The following is a 21,807-nucleotide window of genomic DNA, read 5'->3' as shown; positions in this document are numbered from 1 at the left end:
GTGTACTGTGACAGGAACTCAAGGGCCCAGATATTGTCCCCAAGTCACAGCTCCACTTTCTTTCTGTTGTGTTTTTTTGTCTTTTGGGGTTTTTTTTTGTTTTTTTGCTGGTTAGTTGGAGATTAAGAGTCTCTGGGATTTGTCTGCCTGGGCTGGCTTTGAACCTCGGTCCTCAGATCTCAGTCTCCTGAGCAGAGCTACGATTACAGGCATAAGTCACCAGCACCCAACACCCATTTGTGTTTGGGGACCTGAGATGCTATATTTATCTACTCCTTGGGGTTCAGGCCTCCTCCATCCCCTGATCCCGCCAACTCCTATCTACTTGGTAGAGTATCACCCCACCAAAAGGCCATTGTGACCCCATTCAGTAGTCAAGGCCCAAGCTCTCAGAGAAGCCAGATTCAGAACCAACACTGCTCCTCCCATAGATCAAGGAAAACTAACAGAGCTGCCCCCGCACAGCTGGGATCCGGGCAATTAACACCGGGCCTCCCTTATCCCTTCACCCATCCTTTTTTTTTAAATTTTGCTCCTCCTGAGATTTTGTACCCCAAGTATCACAGGCTCCATTCTCTTCATGTAAACATCTTAATTACATCTTTAATGTTCTCACACGTAGAGATGCTGTGAGTTAAATTACAGCTTTGTGCAACCTAAATTACCCACAGCCCTCCAGTTGCTCAAGTGCTAACATATTTATAGCATCTAGAAGAGGGAATAAATCCAGAATCTTCCCCATAGGGACCTCCTAGCCCTTATCTCCTGACATGTGGTATTTGCCGGATGGAAGATCTGTCTGTACCTGCCGTCCTTGCTTTCCCTCCACGCAGCCAAAAACCAGTGATGGTGGCCAGGCTGGGAATGTGTCTCTGTGTATCCTTCTGTGCCCACCCTGTGGGATCTTTCTCTGCCCCAGGCTTCATCCATATGCCAATGGCTTCAGCCCTAACTCCACCCACCCCCAAGCTTAAGGGGATGCCAAGTGCAAAGACCCTCTTCCACTCTACACACAGTGAGTGGCTCTTCCCATGGATTGGGTGGGTGGGGGGATTGTTTTTTAATGGAGCAGATTTCTTAGATCTTTTTCTCCAAGGACATCTGTTCTGGGAAGTCAGAAGTCTACATCCACTGGCCTCAGATCAACTGCCTCTCTCCAAAACCCAGAACCCTGATATAAGACAGCTAACTTTTAGAAGAAATGCACCGAGCACTGGAGAGCTTCCTATAGTCCCTGAACAGCGAATGCAGAGGCATGGTGTAATCCCACGTTTCACTACATACCAAGAAGTGAGAGGATGGACTTGGAAGATAAAGCCAATGCAGAGGGTTTCCATCTAGTCTCCTGGGCCAGGCCAGGCATGCGTCTGCAGGTGTATACAAGGACGAGGCCTTCCAGAAGGTCTAGGAGAAGTTGCATTCCTCCACACCCCTTCCCCCAGATCCTTCTCCCACAACATCCACTCCTTCTTTGGGCCCAGTGAATGGTTGGCTTTTAGGGCTGCATAGCTTGGCCCTCTCAACATCTTGCTACTGGGCAATTTCAGCTCCATCCATGGACCTCTCAGGGCCATGTAGCATCTGTTGGCCAATTCTTGGGCCTAGGTAGTTAATTCCCTCCCCCCACTTCCCCATCCCAGGTGGAGCTCCAGGTCTCTTTTGGACAAAAGAGAACCCTCCGTCTCTTCATATTCCTCTTCCCCTCCCAGCCAATGCTTCTCCCTCGCACCATTTCCTCTACATTAGAGAAGCAGACCTGAGATGTGAATATAGCCAGGAGACCAAGAAGCCATTTGTGGTTTTCTCTTTCTCTCTCTCTCTCTCTTTCTCTCTCCTGCATGAGGGATGCCCTCTATGCCACGACTGTCAGGTCAGGAGAGGTCAATGGCCTGTCATATGATTGGCTGGGCCAGAGGACCCAGCTCTTCTAGCCTGGAGAGAGTCAGCAGGTGCATCTTCACAACAGCCAGAGCCTCACCCGGCCCTCTGTGTTTTGGCAGCATAGGTCCTGAGAATAGATCTTGACAATCAAGAAGGTGGGCAGCTCTGTGGGCGCTGTGGCGGGCTGTTCTCTGTCCTCAGGCCACTCACGCATGGATAGCGTTGGCTACGTCGGTAAATACCAGCCGACTGGGCCTCTGAAGTGGGCCTTGAGATGGGACAGTGCTCTGCAAAGAGACGGGCGTCAGAGACCTTGACCAAGGCTGTGGGTTTACCCTAAGGTGAACTCTCACTCTAGTCACTTCCATTCTCGCTTCCTGGTACTTGGCATCAGCTATGCCTTCTGCCTAAAATGCCCTCCTGGCAAGCCCAGCCTAGCAACTCTGCCAGGCCAGGCTCAGAAGACTCCACCCCCACCCTACCCCCCAAGTCATCCCTAACTTCCTCTGGAATCTTGGCAGTATTAACTGTGGGCTCTCTGGGGCTCTCATGGTTATCATCTTCCCCCATAGGGGACATCTCACCTCTGCCCCGCCCCCCAATAACAGGGGCAGGTACCCAGGGGAAGTGTGACAAGAAAAAACTGTCCAATGGCTGGGGGGTCCTGGGGAAGGGTGGACCAAAGTTCTCAGTGTGACTTTCTGAACATTCCAAAGGACACAATGCGTCTTCACTGGTGTGACATGGGGGTGTCACCAAGGGGGTGGGGGAGGGTGGGTGCCAGCTGCAGGTTGGGTGGAGAGCCTTCGGTACCCACCTTGCTTTGTGTGGCTTGCAGGGAGGCAGCATCCCGCCCATGTTCCAGAAGCTCCTGTTCCAGCTCATCTTGCTCTTCCGTGGGGTCAAAGTTGTACATGGGCATGAGCTGGTGGCGCAGTTTCTCCAGCCTGAGGGAGGGGCAGAGGCTGCTGTGGGCAGGGAAGGCCTTTCCCACCACCAGCCCTCCTGGCACTCCCTGGGGCTGGGCTTTTCCCTGGGATCCAGTGACAGAGCTAGCTGGTACTTTCTCTAGTATCAGCCAGCTCAACCCCTCAGATAGGTGAAGCAGTTAGCCACTCCTGGATCTAGAGCCATGAGCCATGTCACTGTCATCTATGCAGGCCACAGTGGCTGCTTGGGCCAGTATCCCACAGACTCTGGGGGAAAGAAGGTAGAGCAAGCATCAGTCATCTCACTATAGCAGGTAAGGGTGGCTAGGCTGTGGGGTGGAGGTGAGTCCCATCTTTTCTTTTCTTTTCTTTTTTTAATCCCACCACTTCAATACTAGGGTTATAGCTGGCTATGCAAAATCCTCCCATCTGCCTGCCTATGTGTGGGAATCTGGTGAAGGGCTCTCAAATACTCCATTTTGGGTGCCAGTCCTGGGGCTTGAACTCAGGAGATAGGCACTGTCCCTGAGCTTTGTGGCTCAAGGACTGTGTTTTACCACTTGAGCCACACAGCTCCATGTTTGGCTTTGTGTGTGTGTGTGTGTGTGTGTGATTAATTGCAGATAACAGTCTCACAGACTTTTCTGCCTGGGCTGGCTTTGAACCATGATCCTCAGATCTCCTGAGTAGCTAGGATTACAGGTGTGAGCCACCGGCACCCAGCTCTCTCAAACCTTCCTGAGGGAAAAGAGATCAGGAAGAAAAATGCCCCGGTGGTGGGAACCTCTTTGTCCATTCCTGTTCGTCCCCTGGACTCCTGCTCAGTTTTGTCTATGAACTATTGTTTTAGAAGGTGGCTGGGGTATTACCTCTTCTTCTTCCTGATGTACAAAACCTGCAAGAGAAGTAGCAATGTCAGGTGGTGAGGAAGCAAGCCCTAAAGAAGGGAGCTGGCTATTGGTGGCTCATGCCTCGTAATCCTAGCTACTCAACGAGGCAGAAATTGAGGTTTGAAGCCAGCTTGGGCCAAAAAGTTTCCCATGAGACCCTTATCTCCAATGAACCACTTACAAACCAAAAGTGGAGCTGTAGCTTAAAGTGGTAGAACATCAGCCTTGCATAATAGAGCTCAGGGACAATGCACAGGCCTTGAGTTCATGCCCCATGACTGACAAAAAAAAAAGAAAAAGAAAAAGTAAGGGGGACATTAGAAATCCAAGGAGTCGGAGATCCATGGTCCCTCAAGATCCCTGCCACAGTGACAGACCCCCTCCCCTCCATGCACACCTCCCTCCAATGTCTTCAGATGCTACCAGCACCCTGGGGAAAACAAAATGAAACAAAATCTATAGGGTTAGGTCTGACTGGGGGCTGCCCAACTCTCTCTCTGTCTCTGCCTCTCTCTCTCTCTCTCTCTCTCTCTCTCTCACACACACACATAAACACACACACACACAGCAAGGAAATTTTACCAAATTTTTAGAATCATGGTCGATTCTATTCTAGGCCATTTTGTCTGTTTAGCCACCACCAAGTGGATGCACGGAGGGGAAACTAGTGTTTGGCTCATTCCTGCCTCTGGCAAGCTCTCAATCCTGGGCTTGCACCACATCCTAGCCAGCACTGGTTCCCTAGCGGCAATCTGGGGCCTGCAGGGCCCATATGGTGAGTCCACTTTTACGGCACCCCCAGCCAGGCACTGGATGAACCATCAGTATATTTTTTTCTGGTTAACTGGAGAATTAAACCCAGGAACTTGTACCTGCTAGGCAACTTCTCTATCACTAAAACCCATATCTCCAGTTTTACATCTCTGGCTCTATTTTTCAGGGCTCCTGAGCCAAATGCCAGTCATCACAGCCTACACTACAAGGGACAAGACCAGAATGGCACCATTGCTAGTCTCTCTGGGGAAAACCCAGATATACACCCTTGGTCTCAGCTTACACAACCTCCTGCAATCCATCAGAGCCATTCTGAGTGTCCATGGATCGCCACTGGGTACTTTAGCCCTTTTCTCAGCTCACCTCTGTTCTAATGGCTGCCTGACTCTGTCCCTTCTCATGATACAGAAGCAGGCTTCTTCCATGAATCTCAGATCTACCAAAAACCACTCATCATAGATAAAACTTTTTTTTTTTGCTAGTTTGAACTCTGTCCCTGGGTTTCTTTTGCTCAAGGCTACCACTCTACCACTTGAGCCACAACACCACTTCCAGTTTCTTTCTGAATAGTTAATTGGAGATAATAGTCTCATGGACTTTTTTGCCTGGGCTGACTTTGAACCATGATCCTCAGATCTCAGCCTCCTGAGTAGGATGACAGAAGTAAGTCACCAGCACCTGACCCCTAGCTCTTCTAATCAGCATTGCTGTTCTGGTTTCTCACTGCAGTGGAGAAATCTCAGTAGGGCTGAGAAGGGGTTGAGGGGCCATCTCATCATCAATGGCCAGTTGAATCTCTATGCAGAAACACTGCCACAACCTCCCCTCACCTAATGGAGGGTCTTGGCCCAATCCCATTTGTCTCAGCACTCACCATAGCTACAGCCAAGCCAATCACTGTGATGATCCCAAATGAGAGAAGCACAGTGCCCACGCCGGACGTGCCACCAGACACATCATGGATCCTGGTGTCATTGAAGCTCGTGGCTTCTGAGCTGAGGGTACTGGTCTTGGAAGTGGGTGCATCAGTGGCAGGCTCTAAATCAGACTCAGTAGTGGGTGGGTGGCTGCTGAACCAGCTACAAGCAGATGGCATCTCGGAGTTCATGTCAACACTGGGAGAGACCGCCTGTGGTCAGTCAATCTGTCCACTGTCTTCTGACATCAGTACTGGCCCTGTCTGTGGCTCTCACCATCTGCGGCCACCTGCACCTCTTTGATCAAGGGAGTTACTCCCCACACACACACTCAGTCTGGATTCTGGAAAAGAAAGAATAAAAATATGGGGTTATATGGACTGGCTGTGAGAAGCTCCTTGGGTTTCGAAAGACAGTAAGGGAGCCAGGCACCAGTGGCTCATGTCTGTAATCTTCGCTACTCAAGAGGCTGAGAACTGACAATCGTGGTTCAAAGGTAACCCAATCAGGAAAGTCTGTGAGATTCTTTTTGTTGTTGTTGTTTTATCAGTCTTGGGGCTTGAACTCAGGACCTGGGCTCTGTCCCTGAGCTGCTTCTTTTGCTCAAGACTAGCACTCTACCACTTGAGCTACAGTGCCATTTCCAGCCTTTTCTGTTTATGTGGTACTGAGGAATCAAACAAGGCCACATTCCCAGCCCCTGTGAGACTCTTGTTTCCAATTCACTACTCAGGAAGAGCCAGCAGTTGCGTTGTAGCTCAACTTGAACAAGAAAAAAAAACTCAAAGACAGTGCCCACGCCCAGAGTTCAAGTTCCACCACAGACAAACAAACAAAAACAATAAAGGCAATGAGGAGTAAAGGTTTGAGGGTGAGAGCTAGGGCAAGTCTAAGGGACACTGAGACCCGTGATTTTAAACCTATTGCTTCCATGTAGATTTGGGAACATGACACTAAAGCCCTGGCACCTTTGTCACAGCTGAGATGATCACACTTACCTTATGACAAGGTGGAAGCTTTTTCTTTCCCCATAAGGGAACACTAGAAGTTAAACAAGTCTGTTTAAATCCTGCCTGGGCTTAGATATTCGAGTCAGTCCTCTCTGTCTTGGCTTTCCTAATTCTAACATGAAGATATTAAAAGTAATGTAAGGGCTGGGCATGACAGCTCCCTCCTGTAATCCTGGGGCAGGGGCGGGGTGAAGGGGGCTCCTGCCGGGGCCCCGCAGCCCGCCCCGCGCCCGCCCCTCCGTCCCCGCCGCCGCTCCGGCACTCACTCAGTCCCCGCTCCCCGGGGCGCCCGGGACGTCAGCCGGAGGAGGTCGGGCCGGGGACGGTGGGAGAACCCGGACCTGGGGAAACCGACCCCGGCCCGACAGACCCCAGCCAGCCTCGGGTCCGCCCGCGGGGCCCGCGCGCTCGCCAGGCCGCGCCGTCCCGGTGGGCGGGGCGGGAACCACGGCGGGGTGGGGCCGGGCGGAGCCGTCGCCAGGGATACCGCCGCGGAGTCCCCGCCCCCGCGCCCTGATTGGCCGCCGGTCCGAGAACCCGGCCGGCATTGGCCCGCGCGTCTGTCCGTCGGCCTGGCTCCGCCCCCCCCCGCGGGAACCGGGAGCGCCGGGCTCGCGCTCTGCTCCCCGGCGGCGGCCGGGCTCGCGGGGTCCGCGGCGGCCGGGCTCGCGGGGCGGGGCGCGGGGCGCGAGCCCTCGCCTGGGCGCTTTGGGCTGAGCTCTGGAGCAGCCGCGGCTCCCGCGCGGGCAGCGGGGGGCGCGGGCCGGGGGTGACGGGTCCTCACGGGCTCCCGCCTGCCACCCGAGCCGCCCGGGGGCCGGGGTCCGAGGATGGCGGCTCGAGGAGCCCACGAGACCCCCCTCCCTCCAGTGAAGCACCGCCAGGCGGAGCGGGGCTCAGCGAGTCGAGGGCCAGCCTGGAGGACGAACCAGCAACCACAGAAAGTCAGGGAGGGCGGGCGCCCCGCTCCTGAGTCCAAACCCCGGGACGGGAAGAGGAGGGGGGGAGGAGGAGGAGGAGGAGGGGGAGGAGGAAAGAAGAAGAAGAAAGAGGGGAGGGGGAGGAGGAGGAGGAGGAAGAGGAGGAGGAGGAAAGAAGAAGAAGGAGGGGAGGGGGAGGAGGAGGAGAAGGAAAAAAGAAGAGGAGGAGGAAGAGTAAAGAAGAAGGAGGAGGAGGGGAGGGAGAGGAGGAGGAGGAGGAAGAGGAGGAGGAGGAAAGAAGAAGAAGGAGGGGAGGGGGAGGAAAGAAGAAGAAGAAAGAGGGGAGGAGGAGGAGGAACAGGAGGGGGAGGAGGAAGAGGAGGAGGAGGAAAGAAGAAGAAGAAAGAGGGGAGGGGGAGGAAGAGGAGGAGGAAAGAAGAAAGGAGGAGGAGGGAAGGGGGAGGAGGAGGAAGAGGAGGAGGAAAGAAGAAGAAGGAGGGAAGGAGGAGGAACAGGAGGAGGAAAGAAGAAGGAGGAGGGGAGGGGGAGGAGGAGGAAGAGGAGGAGGAAAGAAGAAGGAGGGGAGGGGGAGGAGGAAAGAAGAAGAGGAGGAGGAGGAAGAGGAAAGAAGAAGGAGGGGAGGGGGAGGAGGAGGAGGAAAGAAGAAGAAGAGGAGGAGGAAAGAAGAGGAGGAGGAAGAGAAAAGGAGGAGGAGGAGGAAAGAAGAAAAGGAGGAGGAGGAGGAAAGAAGAAGAGGAGGAGGAGGAAAGAAGAGGAGGAGGAGGAAGAGAAAAGAAGAAGGAGGAGGAGGAAAGAAGAAGAAGAGGAGGAGGAGGAAAGAAGAGGAGGAGGAGGAGGAAAGAAGAGGAGGAGGAGGAGGAAAGAAGAGGAGGAGGAAAGAAGAAGAGGAGGAGGAAAGAAGAAGAGGAGGAAGAGAAAAGAAGGAGGAGGAAAGGAGGAGGAGGAAAGAAGAAGGAGGAGGAAAGAAGAGGAGGAAGAGAGAAGAGGAGAAGGAGGAAAGAAGAAGGAGGAGGGGAGGAGGAGGAAAGAAGAAGAGGAGGAGGGGAGGGGGAGGAAGGAGAAAGAAGAAGAGGAGGGAAGAAGGAGGAGGAGGAGGGGGGAAGAAGAAGAAGAGGAGGAGGGAAGGAGGAGGGGTGGGGGAGGAGGGGGGAGAAGAAGAAGAGGAGGAGGGAAGGAGGAGGGGTGGGGGATGAGGGGGAGGGGAGGGGGAAGAAGAGGAGGAGGAGGGAGAAGATAGAGAAGGGGAAGAGGAGGAGGAGGAGGAGGGAAGAAGAAGAGAGGGAGGGGGAAGAGGAAAGAAGAGGAGGTGGAGGGAAAAGATGAAGAAGAAGAAGGAGGAAGAGAAGGGGAAGAGGAAGAAGAAGAGGAGGAGGAGGAGGAGAGGGGGAGGAGGAGGAGAAGAGGAGAAGCAGAACAGGGGAGGAGGAGGCCCGCTGGTTGGGTCTGGGCCCCTAGGGAGCACCCCACACATATTACATCCATTTCCTTCCCTTTTCCTCGTAGCGCTGCGGATGTGACGGGCCCGCCCGCGGGGTCGCCCGGAGGCTGCGGGTCCGAGAAGAGCGGGGACTCGGCGGCGCCAGGAACGCTGGTGCTGAGCAGCGGGGCCCCGCCGAGCCCTTTTCTCCGCCGCACCGACCGGAAGTGCAGCACCGGAGGAGCGTCTTCTCGGCGCGCACATCCGGGAGTGGCTCCCAGGGCTGGGGTCCCGGCCTGGGGGAGGGCGAAGCGGACGCAGCCCGGCTCCCGGAGGTGAGGACGGGCGGCGGGGCGGGGGGCAGCGCCCGCTGGAGGTGGAGCAGCCCCGGACCACCGCACCCAGCCGGCCTGAGCCTCTGCAGAGGAGGCGCCTGGGCCCCTGGGGCGTCCAGGGGTGGACAGCCCTCGGCCCGCAGGCTCGGATTTGTGTGCTGCCTGGGCAGTGATGGGCACGGGCGCCTGCCTGGCATCCGGATGTGGCAGTGCCAGTTTGTAATCTCATTTTGACTGACTGGAAGTAAAGGGGGACCACTGACTTTTTTTTTTGTCAGTCCCAGTTCTTGGACTCAAGACGTGGACCCTGTCACCAAGTTTCTTTTGCTCAAGGCTAGCGCTCTACCACTGGAGCCACAGCACCACTTGCGGCTTCTTCTGTGTATGGGGTACTAAGGAATCAAACCCGGGGCAAGCACTCTACCATTAAGCCGCATTCCCAAGCCCTGAGATTACTGATTATTTTAAACCACTTAAAATTGTGAAAAGAAAAAAAAATTATTTGTGACACCTGAAGTGTCACATTTTTAGTTGTTTTTTTTTTTTTTAAGCTGGCAATGTATGCTAACATTGGGGGTTATAGGTTAAATTAGAGAAAAAAAATTTCATCTACCGAACAATGACAGTACATGCAAAATGGCACAAAGTTCCCAAACCAGGTAGTCTCCTGTCATTAATTTTGTGCTTTAACTGTTTATGAACAGGGCTGAAACAAGAATCAAAGACGTGGGTTAGGGCCTCAGGGAGCCAAAGAAATGATACAGTAAGAACATGACTTTTCTCACTCAGCTCCTGATTCTCCCCTGGCTCTCTCTAGGGTGACAACCACAGTTGAGGATGTTGTGGTGAGCAGAGATTGTGATCTCTTCATCTCCAGCCTGCCAACTTCGACCAGAAATCATTCCCAGCATCTACACTGGAATCTGGGAGACTCTGAAACCTGGGATTCCTCAGGGATCTTTTCTCTGAAACATGAAACTCTGGGGCCGTATGCTGTGGACCCTCTTGTCTAGACCCAGGGGGAGGAGAGGAGGTACCCGAGGCTTGGCCTTCAGTTCATGGCAGCCTCATTTACCTCTGGCTGGGGAATTGAGTGCCACAAGGTTAGTCAGGCACTGGACAGAGATCTTTGAGAAGAGAGGTATCCCAGAGGCTCAGGAATCCAGTGAGCACATCGTGGCTCATGTCCTTGGATCCAAAACAGTTAAGTGTTACCAGGAGGGCAGGAAGAAGAAGGGAGAGCTGTGGGAAAGGCTTTAAGAAAAATAAAATTGGTTTTTTTCTTCACTGAGGATGCTTAGCTGGGACTTTTCGGAAGTACTGTCATAGACAGATGCTTATTTATTTACCCAACTGTTTCAGCATGTGCCAGGCTGTAGGGGTTCATAGATGATTAAAGGATCCACATTAAGGGCTGGGAGTTTGGCCTAGTGGTAGAGTGCTTGCCTAGCATGCACGAAGACCCAGGTTTAATTCCTCGATACCACATACATAGCAAAAAGCCAGAAGTGGTGCTGAGGCTCAAGTGGTGGAGCTCTAGCCTTGAGAAAGTCCAAGGACAGTGCTCAGGCCCTGAGCCCAAGCCCAGGACTGGCAAAAAAAAAAAAAAAAAAAAGGTTCCACATTAAGAAACCTTGGTTTGAGCTGGGTGCCAGTGGCCCATGCCTGGCTAAGTAGCCTAGCTACTTAGGAGGCCGAGATCTGAGGATTGAAGCTTAAAGCCTGGGCAGGAAAGCCTGTCAGACTCTTTATCTCCCAATTAGCTACCCAAAAGAAAAGGCTAGAAGTGGGTCTGTGGCTCAAGTGCAAAAAAGCTCAGGGACAGCACTCAGGTTCCAAGTTCAAGGCCCAGCACTAGCCAGAAAAAGAAGGGTGGTGGGGAGAAGGGGAAGAGGGAGGAAGGAGCAAGCAAGCCTGGGTTTGGAATTCCTGGGGACCCAACTATTCACAATCTCTATGGGGACAGTTTCAAAGCCTAAGGCCAGTATGTCGGACCAAGCCTCTGACTCCTCAGCAACTTCATTGCATCCAGGAGCTGTGTGGTCTCCGACTGCAGAGGTAAGCAGCCACAGGTAGACCCAAGGGCTCTGTGTAAGTAACAAGGTTTCAGTCTCCCACCAGCCCCACCAAGTTTATGGTCAGATAAGAAGAAAGTGTCCAAGAGCTAGGGAGTGAGCGAGTGTCAGGAGGAAGGCAAGTCCAGGTTAGGTGCCTCAGCATGCAGCCTAAACCACCAGTGATACAGCCTTCAACCCAGGAATGCTGCTGTTAAAAATCCTGGCACGGTGAGTGCACTGATGACCACCTGGCTGTCGTCCACTGCAGGATGCCTGTGCAGTACATCCTTGGGGAGTGGGACTTTCGGGGGCTCAACCTGAAGATGACACCCCCAGTGTTCATCCCTCGGCCAGAGACAGAGGTAAGTGTGCCAGTGTGCCACAGGACAGCGTGGGGAGGAAGGCAAGATTCAGAGTACCTATTTTGCCCCCATACTTCCTCTAGAGGGTGCTAGGGCCCCATGACTGCCGTTCTCAGCAGCTGGCATAGATCTCTTGCTAGCTCACCCTTTACTATGGCAGATCTCGGATTGAGAGAGGGCAGGACTGGGTAGAAGCTGGTAGGAAAATAAAAGGGTTTAGGCTGTGAGCTAGGTTGTTTCTGAAAAGATACTCAAAACACAAGAACAGGGCTGGGAAAGTGGCTCAGTTGTGGCGTGCTCACCTTGCATGCAACAAGTCCTGGGTTGGATTTCCCAACACCATATATACACAGAAAAGGCCAGCAGGGGCATTGTGGCTCAAGTGGTAGAGGGTTAGCCTTAAGTACAAGGAGGCTTGGGGACAGTGCCCAGGCCCCAAATTCAAGTCCCAGAACTGGCTAAATAAATAAATAAATAACAGCAACACACAAACATTCCTGGGTGGATCAGCCCTTTTCACTTTCCAGAGAGAGAGAGGAGTCTAGAGCCCTCCTTCACTCTTCCAGTCTCTGTCTCTTGGCCAAGAAACCCTCTCATCCCCATATCATGTGGTTGGAAAAATGAGACCTCTCCTCACTGCCCAGTGTCAGTTCAGGGGCAGGGAGAAACGTTGAGTCCTTGAGAAAGGCAAGGACTTCAGTCAGTATGAGGTGTTACTTGAACATCCTGACTTCATACATCGTCAGTCCTACCCAAGATTGCTGTGACCTAGGATGTATAATATGGAGAATTCAGAGCAGGAAGTGGTCTACTGTCTGCAGGCTTTTTTTTCTTTTTTTTTTTTTTTGCCAGTTCTGGGCTTGAGCTCAGGGCCTGAGCACTGTCCTTGGACTTTCTCAAGGCTAGAGTTCTACCACTTGAGCCTCAGCCCCCCTTCTGGCTTTTTTCTATTATGTGGTACCGAGGAATCGAACCCGGGTCTTCGTGCATGCTAGGCAAGCACTCTACTACTAGGCCAAACTCCCGGCCCTATGGTGATCTTTTGAGTGCCCTTAGAGCTGACAAAATCCCAGAAAGGTATTCTGGGATTCTGAGTTTTATGTGTGAGCTTTGAGATTTTTTTTTTTTTTTTGTCCTGGAGCTTGCGTGCTGTCCCTGATCTCAATGCTATGCTCAAAGTTAGCACTCTAGCTTTTTAGAAATGGAACTTAATTAGAGATAAGAGTCTCATGGACTTTCCTGCCAGGGCTGGCATCAAACTGCAGTCCTTAGATCTGAGGTAGTTAGGATGACAAACATAGAAAAGCATCTTTGGCTGCAAGAGATGGTTAAGGGGTGGGGAATGCTGTGGTTGGAAGACTAGGTCCTTGCCTCACTGTACAGACATTTCTAAGAATTCACCAGGTTTGCCCCAATGTGAAGCCACACTGGGGCAGGCAGTACCTTACCAAGAACTCAAGAGGACGTGGCCTGTGGCAGGCAGGGAGTGGGCGAATGGGTGCAGGGGTGGATGGTAGTGTCTGTTTTTGTGGGTCATGGGGGCTTGAACTCAGCCTGGGGGCTTGAACTTGGCCTGGGCGCTTTCCCTATGCTCTTCAGGTCAGGGCCATCACCCTACCCCTGGGCCTGAGCATTGCCCCTGAGCTCTTCAGCTCAAGGCTACCACCCTACCTTTGAGCCAAGCCCACTTCCTGTTTTCTAGAGGTTAACTGGAGATAAGAATCTCAGGTCCTATTGTGCCCAGGCTGGCTTTGAACCATGATCCTCAGATCTTAGCTTCCTAAGTAGCTGCAATTACAGGCGTGAGCCACCATGCCTGGCTTGAGGGAGGGTTTTTTTTTTTTTTTTTTTGCCAGTCCTGGGCTTGAGCTCAGGGCCTGAGCACTGTCCTTGGACTTTCTCAAGACTAGAGCTCTACCACTTGAGCCTCAGCACCACTTCTGGCTTTTTTCTATGTATGTGGTACCGAGGAATCGAACCTGGGTCTTCATGCATGCTAGGCAAGCACTTTAACCACTAGGCCAAACTCCCGGCCCAAGGGAGGGTTTTTGATGGTGGGTGTGAAAGTCTAAAGCGGAGGATTACAAGCGGTTTGTGGCCTGGCGAGTTGGGTTTTCCCTGGGTATTAAGAAGGTGGCTGAGTTTTCTGCAGAGCAGTGTGTACAGTAGGAAATACCTAGCTAGATCATGAGCATTCCAGGTGTGTGAGAGGTTCAGCGTTTTGTCTACAGTTTGTCTGAGGACAGTAATGCCACCTGGATGTGGGGGTGGAAGGCGTTCATGGTGCCTGGGTACTGCTGAGGCCTTCGGCTGTATCCGTGTGTGTGTGTGTGTGTGTGTGTGTGTGTGTGTGTGTGTGTGTGTGTGTGTATTGGACCTGGGCCTTGAACTCAGGGCGTGGACACCGTCCCTAAGCTTTTATGCCCCACAGCTCTATTTCTGGCTTTTTGGTGGTTTGCTGGAGAGTCTCAAGGACTACCCTGTCTTGGCTGCCTTTGAACTGTGGCCCTCAGATCCCATCCTCCTGAGTAGCTAGGATAACAAGCATGAACCACCAGTGCCCAGTTCTGAGCTATCTTCTTTGGGTATTGTGTGTGGTTGGGGGGGGCGGGGGATGGTCCTTATTTAGATAGTGGCTTCAAGACGAGCTGACTACTGCCTCCTCCCTGCTTCCAACCTGCCTCCTTTCTGTGCGCTCCTGACCGGCCATCCTGCTATGCTCTTGAATTCTTTCCACGTTCACATGGAGGAGATGCCCCAGGCCTGTGAACAACTTCAGCCTTCAGCTCACCTAAAGACCCACCAGCCTCATTCTGAAGGTCTTCCTAGATTTCATGGGGGACTATGTGTGTGTGTGTGTGTGTGTGTGTGTGTGGAGGAATGATCTCTACCTGGGCCTCTGCAGATAATCCCCACATAGTCCCCACAACCCAGGTAAACTTCACATGATCTGGAGTAGAAGGGACCATTAGAATGCCACTGGCAATCTTCGTGCCCAGTGTCCCAGGCTTGCACTTCACAGCCCAGATTGTCATTCACACAAGTTGTGTCTGAGGTCAGGGTCATCTCTGCGAGGTGTCTGGGCAAGGTGGCTAGGTGAAGGGGTCATTCTCTAGCCAGAGTGGGCTGTGTGTGGCCAGGAAATCCAGAGAGTCACCCTCCTGACAAGTTTCTGTCATTCTGCCTCTTTGGGCATGTGGCTTCACCACAGGCTATCAGCCACAACCCTAGACTGTTGGCTCTCTCCTCTGGTCCCAGGCCTTGGGGCCCAGGCTACTTTACAAATACCTCCATTGACTTCCAACTGTGCTTGGGCCAGGGCCTGTGGGAGCTTGAGAGGACCCTGGGGGTGTGGCCCTCAGCGGGCCACTTCCCAGGGGGACAAAGAGCTTAGCTAGCACTTGGATGGTATTCAAGCCCTGCTGGTATGGAACACACCAAGATATGTTAGACTCAAGGTCTTCTCATCATGAAATCTGATGGGTGGGTGAGGCAAACCTTGTTTTAAATCTTGAGCTGTGATCTTCAGATCTCAGCCTCCTGAGTAGCTAGGATTATAGGCATAAGCCTATGGCACCAGACCTCTGGTTTTTTCTTGTGAGGAGGAGGCATATTAGGGTTTGAATTCAAGGCCTTATGCTTCTAGTCAGGTATCCTACCGTATGAGCCAATTCTTTCTGTCTTGTTTTTCGTTTTTTGTCAGTCATGGGGCTTGACCTCTGGGCCTGGGTGCTGACCCTGAGCTCTTTAGCTCAAGGCTACCACCTTGCCCCTTGAGCCACAGTGCCACTTCTGGTTTTCTAGTGGTTAACTGGAACTAAGTAAGAGTCTCATGGACTTTAGTGCCCAGGCAGGCTTTGAACCACGGTCCTCAGATCTCAGCCGCTGACTTGGTTATTTTTGAGACAGAGACTCAATGTATGTTCAGGCTGGTCTGGATCAGGGCCCTATTTGTGACAGCTATGTGCCACCATGCCCAGCCATTGGGCTTCCCTTGTAGTTGGAATGACATGTGACACCACATGCAGTCACTGGTTTAGATAGATTCTCACAACTTTTTTTTTTTTTTTTTTTTTTTTTTGCCAATCCTGGGCACTGTCCTGGGGTTTTCTCAAGGCTAGAGCTCTACCACTTGAGCCTCAGCACCACTTCTAGCTTTTTTTCTATGTATGTGGTACTGAGGAATTGAACCTGGGTCTTCATGCATGCTAGGCAAGCACTTTAACCACTAGGCCAAACTCCTGGCCCTCTCACAAACTCTTAGTCCACAGAATCTGATTCTTGACCACAGGCAAGGTTCCAGGTAGGGCCTTGACCGTTGTACCCCAGTCTCTTCACGGGTCACTTGTGAGGAAACAACAGATTAATACAGAGAAATTCCTGGAACAGGGCCAGGCACAGAAGGAGTGGCCATCGGATATGGTTCTCAGCAGTTCTATGAGCATATAACAGGAAGATACCTTGAAAGGGCTTAGCTGGGTGTATTATTTACTTATCAGGCAACAGACATGGGATTATGAAACAAACATAGCTGTCTTTCATCCTTACTTATCCCTATGAGGAATGGGGATCCTTAACTGTGTTGCAGTTTCACAGCTGGGGAGACTGAGGCATGGGAAAGCTGGTGACCTACTCATGACCCCAGCTGACAGGAAGCTCAGCCTGGCTTTGTCTATCCCTGTCTACTTTCTCACAGCGACTAACACTGCTTAGTCATCTGTGTCAAGACTCCCCAGGACACAGGGTGCCATTAAGTTCAATTCAGTCTCTCTCTGTCTCTCACAGGAGCTGGTTGAATGGGTGCTGGAAGAGGTGGCCCAGAGGCCCCATGTGGTTGGAACGCAAATTGGCCCCCTCATTCTGGAGGTGGGCTGTGGGTCAGGAGCTATCTCGCTCAGCCTATTGAACCAGCTTCCGGAAGTAAGCCGCCCTCTTCCCCCTTCTCCCCCCACCCTGTGACTGTCATCCATCATCCCTCTGGTTAGTCCTTCCCCACATCCTCTGCTAGATACTTGAAGGGAAATGGACTAGGAAGGATTATGCTCTATTTCCCTTTGCTGATGTGTATGGTTGGGGGAGGGGAGAGTAGAGAAGTATCCCCAGATCCAACACCATCCAGGACTCTGCCTGCCTTCATCTGTTCTTGGGACAGAGCCAGGTCATTGCTGTGGATAAGGAGGAAGCCGCCATCAGTCTGACCTATGACAACGCTCAAAGGTAAGTAGGCTGTTCAAGAGTCAAACCTACCGGTGATGTCTGCTTTCCACTCCCAACAAGGGAGGTGCAATGAGGGTAGTCTGGCACCGGCCCCGCGGCTATAAGCCTAGCTACTCAGGAGACTGAGATCTGAGGATCATGATTCAAAGCCAGCTGGGGCAGGAAAGCCTGTGAGACTCTCATCTCCAATTAATAAACTACCCCTCCCCCCCAAAAGCCAGAAATAGTGCTGTGACTCAAGTGGAGAGTACTAACCTTGAGCAAAAGAAGCTCATGGACAGCACCCAGGCCTGAGTTCAAGCCTAGGACAGCTTTCTCTGCCCCCCCCCAAAAAAACCCCAACTAAAATAAACGGATGATGAGCACTAGGCATCCTGCTGCAGAGAAGGATGGGTTCACTGTTCTCTCTGGTACTTACAGCCAAAGGTCAGGGATTTCCCTTGATGTTCCCCTCCGCCGCTCTAACTCTCCATCTTCTCTCCAGGCTTCAGTTGCAGGACAGGATTCGGATCATCTCCCTCGATGTGACCTTAGGTACCACCTCCCACCCATCTCCCTTGGGATGGGGGACCTGGATACACCCGCTGCTGGGAGGCAGAGGCACTGCAGAGACAAGGGCTGGTTTCCCACCAATCACACACACATCCTCCTAGGCCATCCCAGGCCAGCCTTTTCTGAGATACTTTATTTCCTTGGCTTATTTGACCTATGGGAGAATCTTGATCCCCTATAGCTAATGAGTTTAACTAGGGCTTGCTTGTTGACAAGAGATAAGCAGACACTCAAAAGAAAGTCTTTAGTGCCAGTTGCCAGTGGATCATACCTGTAATGCGAGCTGCTCAGGAGGCTGAGAACCGAGGATCATGGTTCAAAGCCAGCCCAAGCAGGAAAGTTGCCTGTGAGAATCTTATATCCAATGAACCATCAATAAAACAAAACAACAACCAAGAAAACAGAAGAGGAGCTGTGGCTCAAGTGGTGGTAGAGTGATAGCCTTAAGCACAAAAGCTCAGAGACAGCTCCCAGTTCCTGAGTTCAAGCACACACAAAAATGTGTCGTTAGTACAAGATATATATGTTCCCCAAGGCCTGGTCTGAGAAGAAGTGGCCTCAGCTTTTATGGAGTGTCCTGCATTTTTCTGCTGCAGTTCTGGCCTAGTCCTGTTGCCCACAGACTCGTATGCCTCCATAGGAGGGGGCATACACACACACACACTCCATATGGAGTGTGATGTAGTACCTGCCACAGGTGGAATCAAGAATCAGAGCTATCAATTCAGGTGATCGAAACCAGGTCTTCCTTTCCATGTACTCTCAGCACATATTGGCTGGATGGCAGAGTATGACAAGGCCACCAGAGCTGCAGAGGAGAGAGGCCCTTGCTTTGCCAAGCAATCAGAGCAGGCTTCTTAGAGACAGCACTTGAAAAGGAGTCTTGCCACGAGGAGGATTTGACAGGAAGGAGAGAGCAAGGATGTTGTAGATAAAGGGCTGCGTATCAGAGCATGCACATTCCCCGCCAGGCCAGGTGGCTGGTGAGAAACTCTGGGTACGAATCTGCAAGTTTGGCTTATCAGGTTCAGAGACAAACTCGAGAAGTCACTTAAGAAAGAACAGCTTATCCAAGGGACCTAGTGACGAGTAGAGAACTATACCCTGTCACTCTTAGTAGATCTGTGCATGCTTTGTGTCTCCTTGGACAGATGGGAGCTGGACACACCTTCTGCCCTGGGCCCCCCTGGACCTGATTATTAGCAACCCTCCCTACGTCTTCCATGAGGACATGGAGCAGCTGGCCCCAGAAATCCGCAGGTGCTTGATGGAGGGGTGTGGGGGGATTTCGGGCAGTTCCCAGGCCTAGTGGGTCTGATCTGTACTAGAGGACCACGTCACTTAGAGGCGGCAGGTGGGAGCTTAGAAAGGGGTAGTGATGTTGAGAGGGACACTTGAATGCCCATGGCCCTTACCTGGATTCCAGTCCTCACTTTTCTGTCCCTGAGGGTGGTGGAGGAGTATACCCCAGGCCCTAAGGAGGATTAAGTGGAAATTCTGAAGAATTAGACACAGGAGGCAGGGCATCAGTGGCTCACACCTATACTCCTAGCTACTCAGGAGGCTGAGATCTGAGGATCGCAGTTCAAAGCCAGCCCGGCAGGAACAAGAAGTGTAGTAAGACTCTTATCTCCAATCTTCAACTGGAAGCAGAGCTGTGGCTCAAGTGGTAGAATGCTAGCTTTGAGGGGAAAAAAAAAAAGACTTTAGGGACAGTGCCCAGGCCCTGAGTTCAAGCCCCACAACACACACACATACACATACACATATACACACACAGGTTTGGAGTGTGGCCTAGTGGTAGAGTGCTTGCCTAGCATGCATGATCATAGCCCTGGGTTCGATTCCTTGGTATCACTTACACAGAAAAAGCTGGAAGTGGTGCTGTGGCTCAGGTGGTAGAGCGCTAGCCTTGAGAAAGCCCCCGAGGAGAGAGGTCAGTAGGAGAAGATGTCATTTGGGGGGACCACTCCCTCTAGGTCTGCATTTTCACCTCTCCGCCCAGAATCCTCAGTTCCAGAAGGTCCCTTTGTGGAGCCCCTGGCCAGTCTTCCACGCTTTTCAGATCCCTTTCCCTCTTCTACAGATTCTCACTGCCCACTGTTGTCCCATTTAGCTATGAAGACCCAGTGGCTTTAGATGGCGGGGAAGACGGCCTGGACATCATCACCAGCATCCTGACCCTGGCACCCCGGCTCCTGAAGGACTCTGGGTAGGAAGGGGACAGGCCGTTTAGATCAGTCCCCAGCTGCCTCCTCCCTCCCAGTGTGCCACACCCTGGCAGTCTTTCTGCCCCTTACCTCTCCCAGTCCAGGCAAATCTGGAGTTGGAGCCCCACTCCAGCCCACTTGAGCTGACCTACATCTCCTCCATGTAGAAGCATCTTCTTGGAAGTGGACCCAAGACATCCAGAACTAGTCGGAACCTGGCTCCAGAGCCGGCCTGACCTGTATCTCCATCTCATGGCCGTGCGCAAGGACTTGTGTGGGAGGTAAGGTCTGCCTCGCCCTCAGTCCCACAGCTGCCCTGGACCTTACACTCTCCAGCGGTTCCTTGGAGCCCACATCCTAACCAGCCCTCATTCCTGTTTCTTCAGGCCCCGGTTCCTACATGTCCAGAAGTCTGGGCCATAAGTGTAACTGCCCTGTGGACATCCGGCCAGAGCCTCAACCTGCCCAGATGCCTGACAGACCCTTCTTGGAAGGTTGCACACAGTGGCAGATGGTGTTTTCCAGAACTCCAGGTGCTTACAGCAATTTCACGTTCCATCACTCCCCAGGCTCCACATTTCTAGGAGCCTCTTGCGGGGAAAGAGAGAGGGAGAAGAGCAAGAGTGTCCTTCCTGAGGCAGCAAAGAGCAGAGACAGCTCCCATTTTGGCTGAGAAGCTGAAAGGAAATCTGGGTTTTCTAATCCAGTTCTGTCCCTTGGAGATGGCTGAAAGCAGATTGCTCAAGGCACCTGTTGATACTATTGCTGTGAAGACAGTAAGAAATATGGCCAGTAAAGGATTGGAGAGTGATAAATACTGAACCAATGTTGCCATGGTTTGTAGGTCTTTGATGCCTTCCCCTACTTATGGATGGTGGGGAGTAGAGCTTCTCCTGCTTCTCCAGCAGTTCCCACCTGGTAGGAGAGAGGCCCAATGTGAAGAAAGCACATGGGTGCTCTGACCAGCCTTGGAGACCATAAGGTTCTGCATGGAACAGCTCCCTCCTTGGTTCCATTTACTCCTCCCACTGCCTGTGTGTGTGCTTACAACACACTTCCCTGACTGGGCCTAGACTCTGAACTTTGGTTCTGGGATATGTTTGGTTCCTTGCTTCCTGGAAAGGATGAGGCTGAGGGTCATTGACACACAGTTCTGGGGTTACACATATACTCATTTAACTGAAGACTTGAGCCAGTGAGTGGGCAAGGCCTTTGTTCATCTCGTTTACAGATTTTTTTTTTTTTTTTTGCCAGTCCTGGGCTTGAGCTCAGGGCCTGAGCACTGTCCTTGGACTTTCTCAAGGCTAGAGCTCTACCACTTGAGCCTCAGCACCACTTCCAGCTTTTTTCTATGTATGTGGTACTGAGGAATTGAACCCGGGTCTTCAATCATGCTAGACAAGCACTCTACCACTAGGCCAAACTCCCGGCCCTCATTTACAGATTTTATTACATGGTTTTGACCCAGTTCAGTCTGGAAAAAATATATATAATAAATTATTTTAATTAAAATAAATTTCAAACATTGTAAACTTACATGCTTGCATGGATTAATGCAAGGAGGCTCTTAACACAACCTGGATTGTGTTTAAGATCTTGTGTGATCTGTTTTCTTCCCCTTAATTATTATTATTATTATTATCATTTTGTGCCAGTCTTAGGGCGTAAACTCAGGAGCTGGACCTGGCCCTTTCCCAGAGCTTTTTTTTTTTTTTTTTTGCTCAGGACTAACATTCTATTCCTTGAGCCACACATCCTCTAATGCCTTTTTTGGTGGTTTATCGGACATGAGTCTCATGGACTTCTCCTGCTGGCTTTGAACCACCATCCTCAGATCTCAGCCAACATTATAAGTGGGAGCCACCAGGACTCAGCTCTTCCCCCTTAATTTTAGGAAAATCTGCCTCCTAAAAGGAAATAGTGCCAAAAGGAAGGAGCAAGGTAAAAGCAAAAGTACTTAGTTAAGTGATAAATGGAAAATTTTGGATCTGTTGAAAGGTAGCATGTGTTCAACAGAAATCAGGAAGCATGGTGGGAAAAAGAGAGTGAGTCTGGCCTCAGTAGAACAATGCTGAGCTCTGCACCCTGAGCAAGCATGGTTTTTCCTCAGTGGCTATCTTCTTGGACCTCTAGACCCACAGACACCCAAAAGTCTTCTGTATTTGTCTCCCATAGCTAAATATCCCGTCCAAGGTAACCTTGGTGTTCTGCATGGTCACCTCTTCCTAGTTAGAACTGAGAAGCCAAGAAAACGAGGACCAGTCATCAAACTCTACTCCAGCTCTACTTGGTGCAGATTCATGACCATCAAGAGA

The 21,807-nt window shown here is 51.8% G+C and overlaps 2 protein-coding genes across 6 annotated transcripts; one reads left to right on the top strand and one right to left on the bottom strand.

The window, feature by feature from the left end:
* Positions 1 to 1,642: 1,642 nt before the first annotated feature.
* On the bottom strand, positions 1,643 to 6,841 carry C32H3orf18 (chromosome 32 C3orf18 homolog). 2 transcript variants are annotated; one of them, XM_090323533.1, is made up of 5 exons: positions 6,668 to 6,841; positions 5,349 to 5,734; positions 3,680 to 3,705; positions 2,699 to 2,828; positions 1,643 to 2,168 (listed from the first exon to the last, which is right to left on the bottom strand). In XM_090323533.1, the coding sequence occupies exons 2-5, from the start codon at positions 5,580 to 5,582 to the stop codon at positions 2,088 to 2,090; spliced, it is 471 nt and encodes a 156-aa protein (XP_090179659.1). In that variant the 5' UTR covers positions 5,583 to 5,734; positions 6,668 to 6,841; the 3' UTR covers positions 1,643 to 2,087. The 2 variants fall into 2 exon arrangements, with proteins under 2 accessions (XP_090179659.1, XP_090179658.1); XM_090323532.1 differs by lacking the exon at positions 6,668 to 6,841 and adding an exon at positions 6,390 to 6,453.
* A 1,912-nt stretch (positions 6,842 to 8,753) lies between these two features.
* Hemk1 (HemK methyltransferase 1, mitochondrial release factors N(5)-glutamine) lies at positions 8,754 to 20,837 on the top strand. 4 transcript variants are annotated; one of them, XM_090323531.1, is made up of 11 exons: positions 8,754 to 9,094; positions 9,912 to 10,127; positions 11,061 to 11,152; positions 11,420 to 11,513; positions 16,299 to 16,433; positions 16,633 to 16,730; positions 17,215 to 17,264; positions 18,434 to 18,542; positions 19,399 to 19,494; positions 19,660 to 19,773; positions 19,879 to 20,837. In XM_090323531.1, the coding sequence occupies exons 4-11, from the start codon at positions 11,421 to 11,423 to the stop codon at positions 19,913 to 19,915; spliced, it is 732 nt and encodes a 243-aa protein (XP_090179657.1). In that variant the 5' UTR covers positions 8,754 to 9,094; positions 9,912 to 10,127; positions 11,061 to 11,152; position 11,420; the 3' UTR covers positions 19,916 to 20,837. The 4 variants fall into 4 exon arrangements, with proteins under 4 accessions (XP_090179657.1, XP_090179655.1, XP_090179654.1 ...); XM_090323529.1 differs by lacking the exon at positions 11,061 to 11,152 and having other exon boundaries at positions 9,912 to 10,197; XM_090323528.1 differs by lacking the exon at positions 8,754 to 9,094 and having other exon boundaries at positions 10,059 to 10,197.
* Positions 20,838 to 21,807: the final 970 nt, after the last annotated feature.

This window comes from Megascapheus bottae, chromosome 32 (assembly GCF_031878675.1).
Source record: "Megascapheus bottae isolate mThoBot1 chromosome 32, mThoBot2.hap1, whole genome shotgun sequence".
Taxonomy (NCBI): Eukaryota; Metazoa; Chordata; class Mammalia; order Rodentia; family Geomyidae; genus Megascapheus; species Megascapheus bottae.
This window is presented reverse-complemented; position numbering and strand designations above follow the sequence as displayed.

What these genes read in the sequence shown, in the direction of transcription:
- Hemk1 (XM_090323528.1), top strand. Translation starts at nt 10,153, where the DNA reads ATGGCAGCCTCATTTACCTCTGGCTGGGGAATTGAGTGCCACAAG. An exon ending in ACCTATGACAACGCTCAAAG is followed by an intron (nt 16,731 to 17,214) that starts GTAAGTAGGCTG and finishes TCTTCTCTCCAG; the next exon opens with GCTTCAGTTGCAGGACAGGA. An exon ending in CGCAAGGACTTGTGTGGGAG is followed by an intron (nt 19,774 to 19,878) that starts GTAAGGTCTGCC and finishes CTGTTTCTTCAG; the next exon opens with GCCCCGGTTCCTACATGTCC.
- C32H3orf18 (XM_090323533.1), bottom strand. Translation starts at nt 5,582, where the DNA reads ATGAACTCCGAGATGCCATCTGCTTGTAGCTGGTTCAGCAGCCACCCA. An exon ending in TTGGCTTGGCTGTAGCTATG is followed by an intron (nt 3,706 to 5,348) that starts GTGAGTGCTGAG and finishes CTTCTCTTGCAG; the next exon opens with GTTTTGTACATCAGGAAGAA. An exon ending in TGCAAGCCACACAAAGCAAG is followed by an intron (nt 2,169 to 2,698) that starts GTGGGTACCGAA and finishes GTCTCTTTGCAG; the next exon opens with AGCACTGTCCCATCTCAAGG.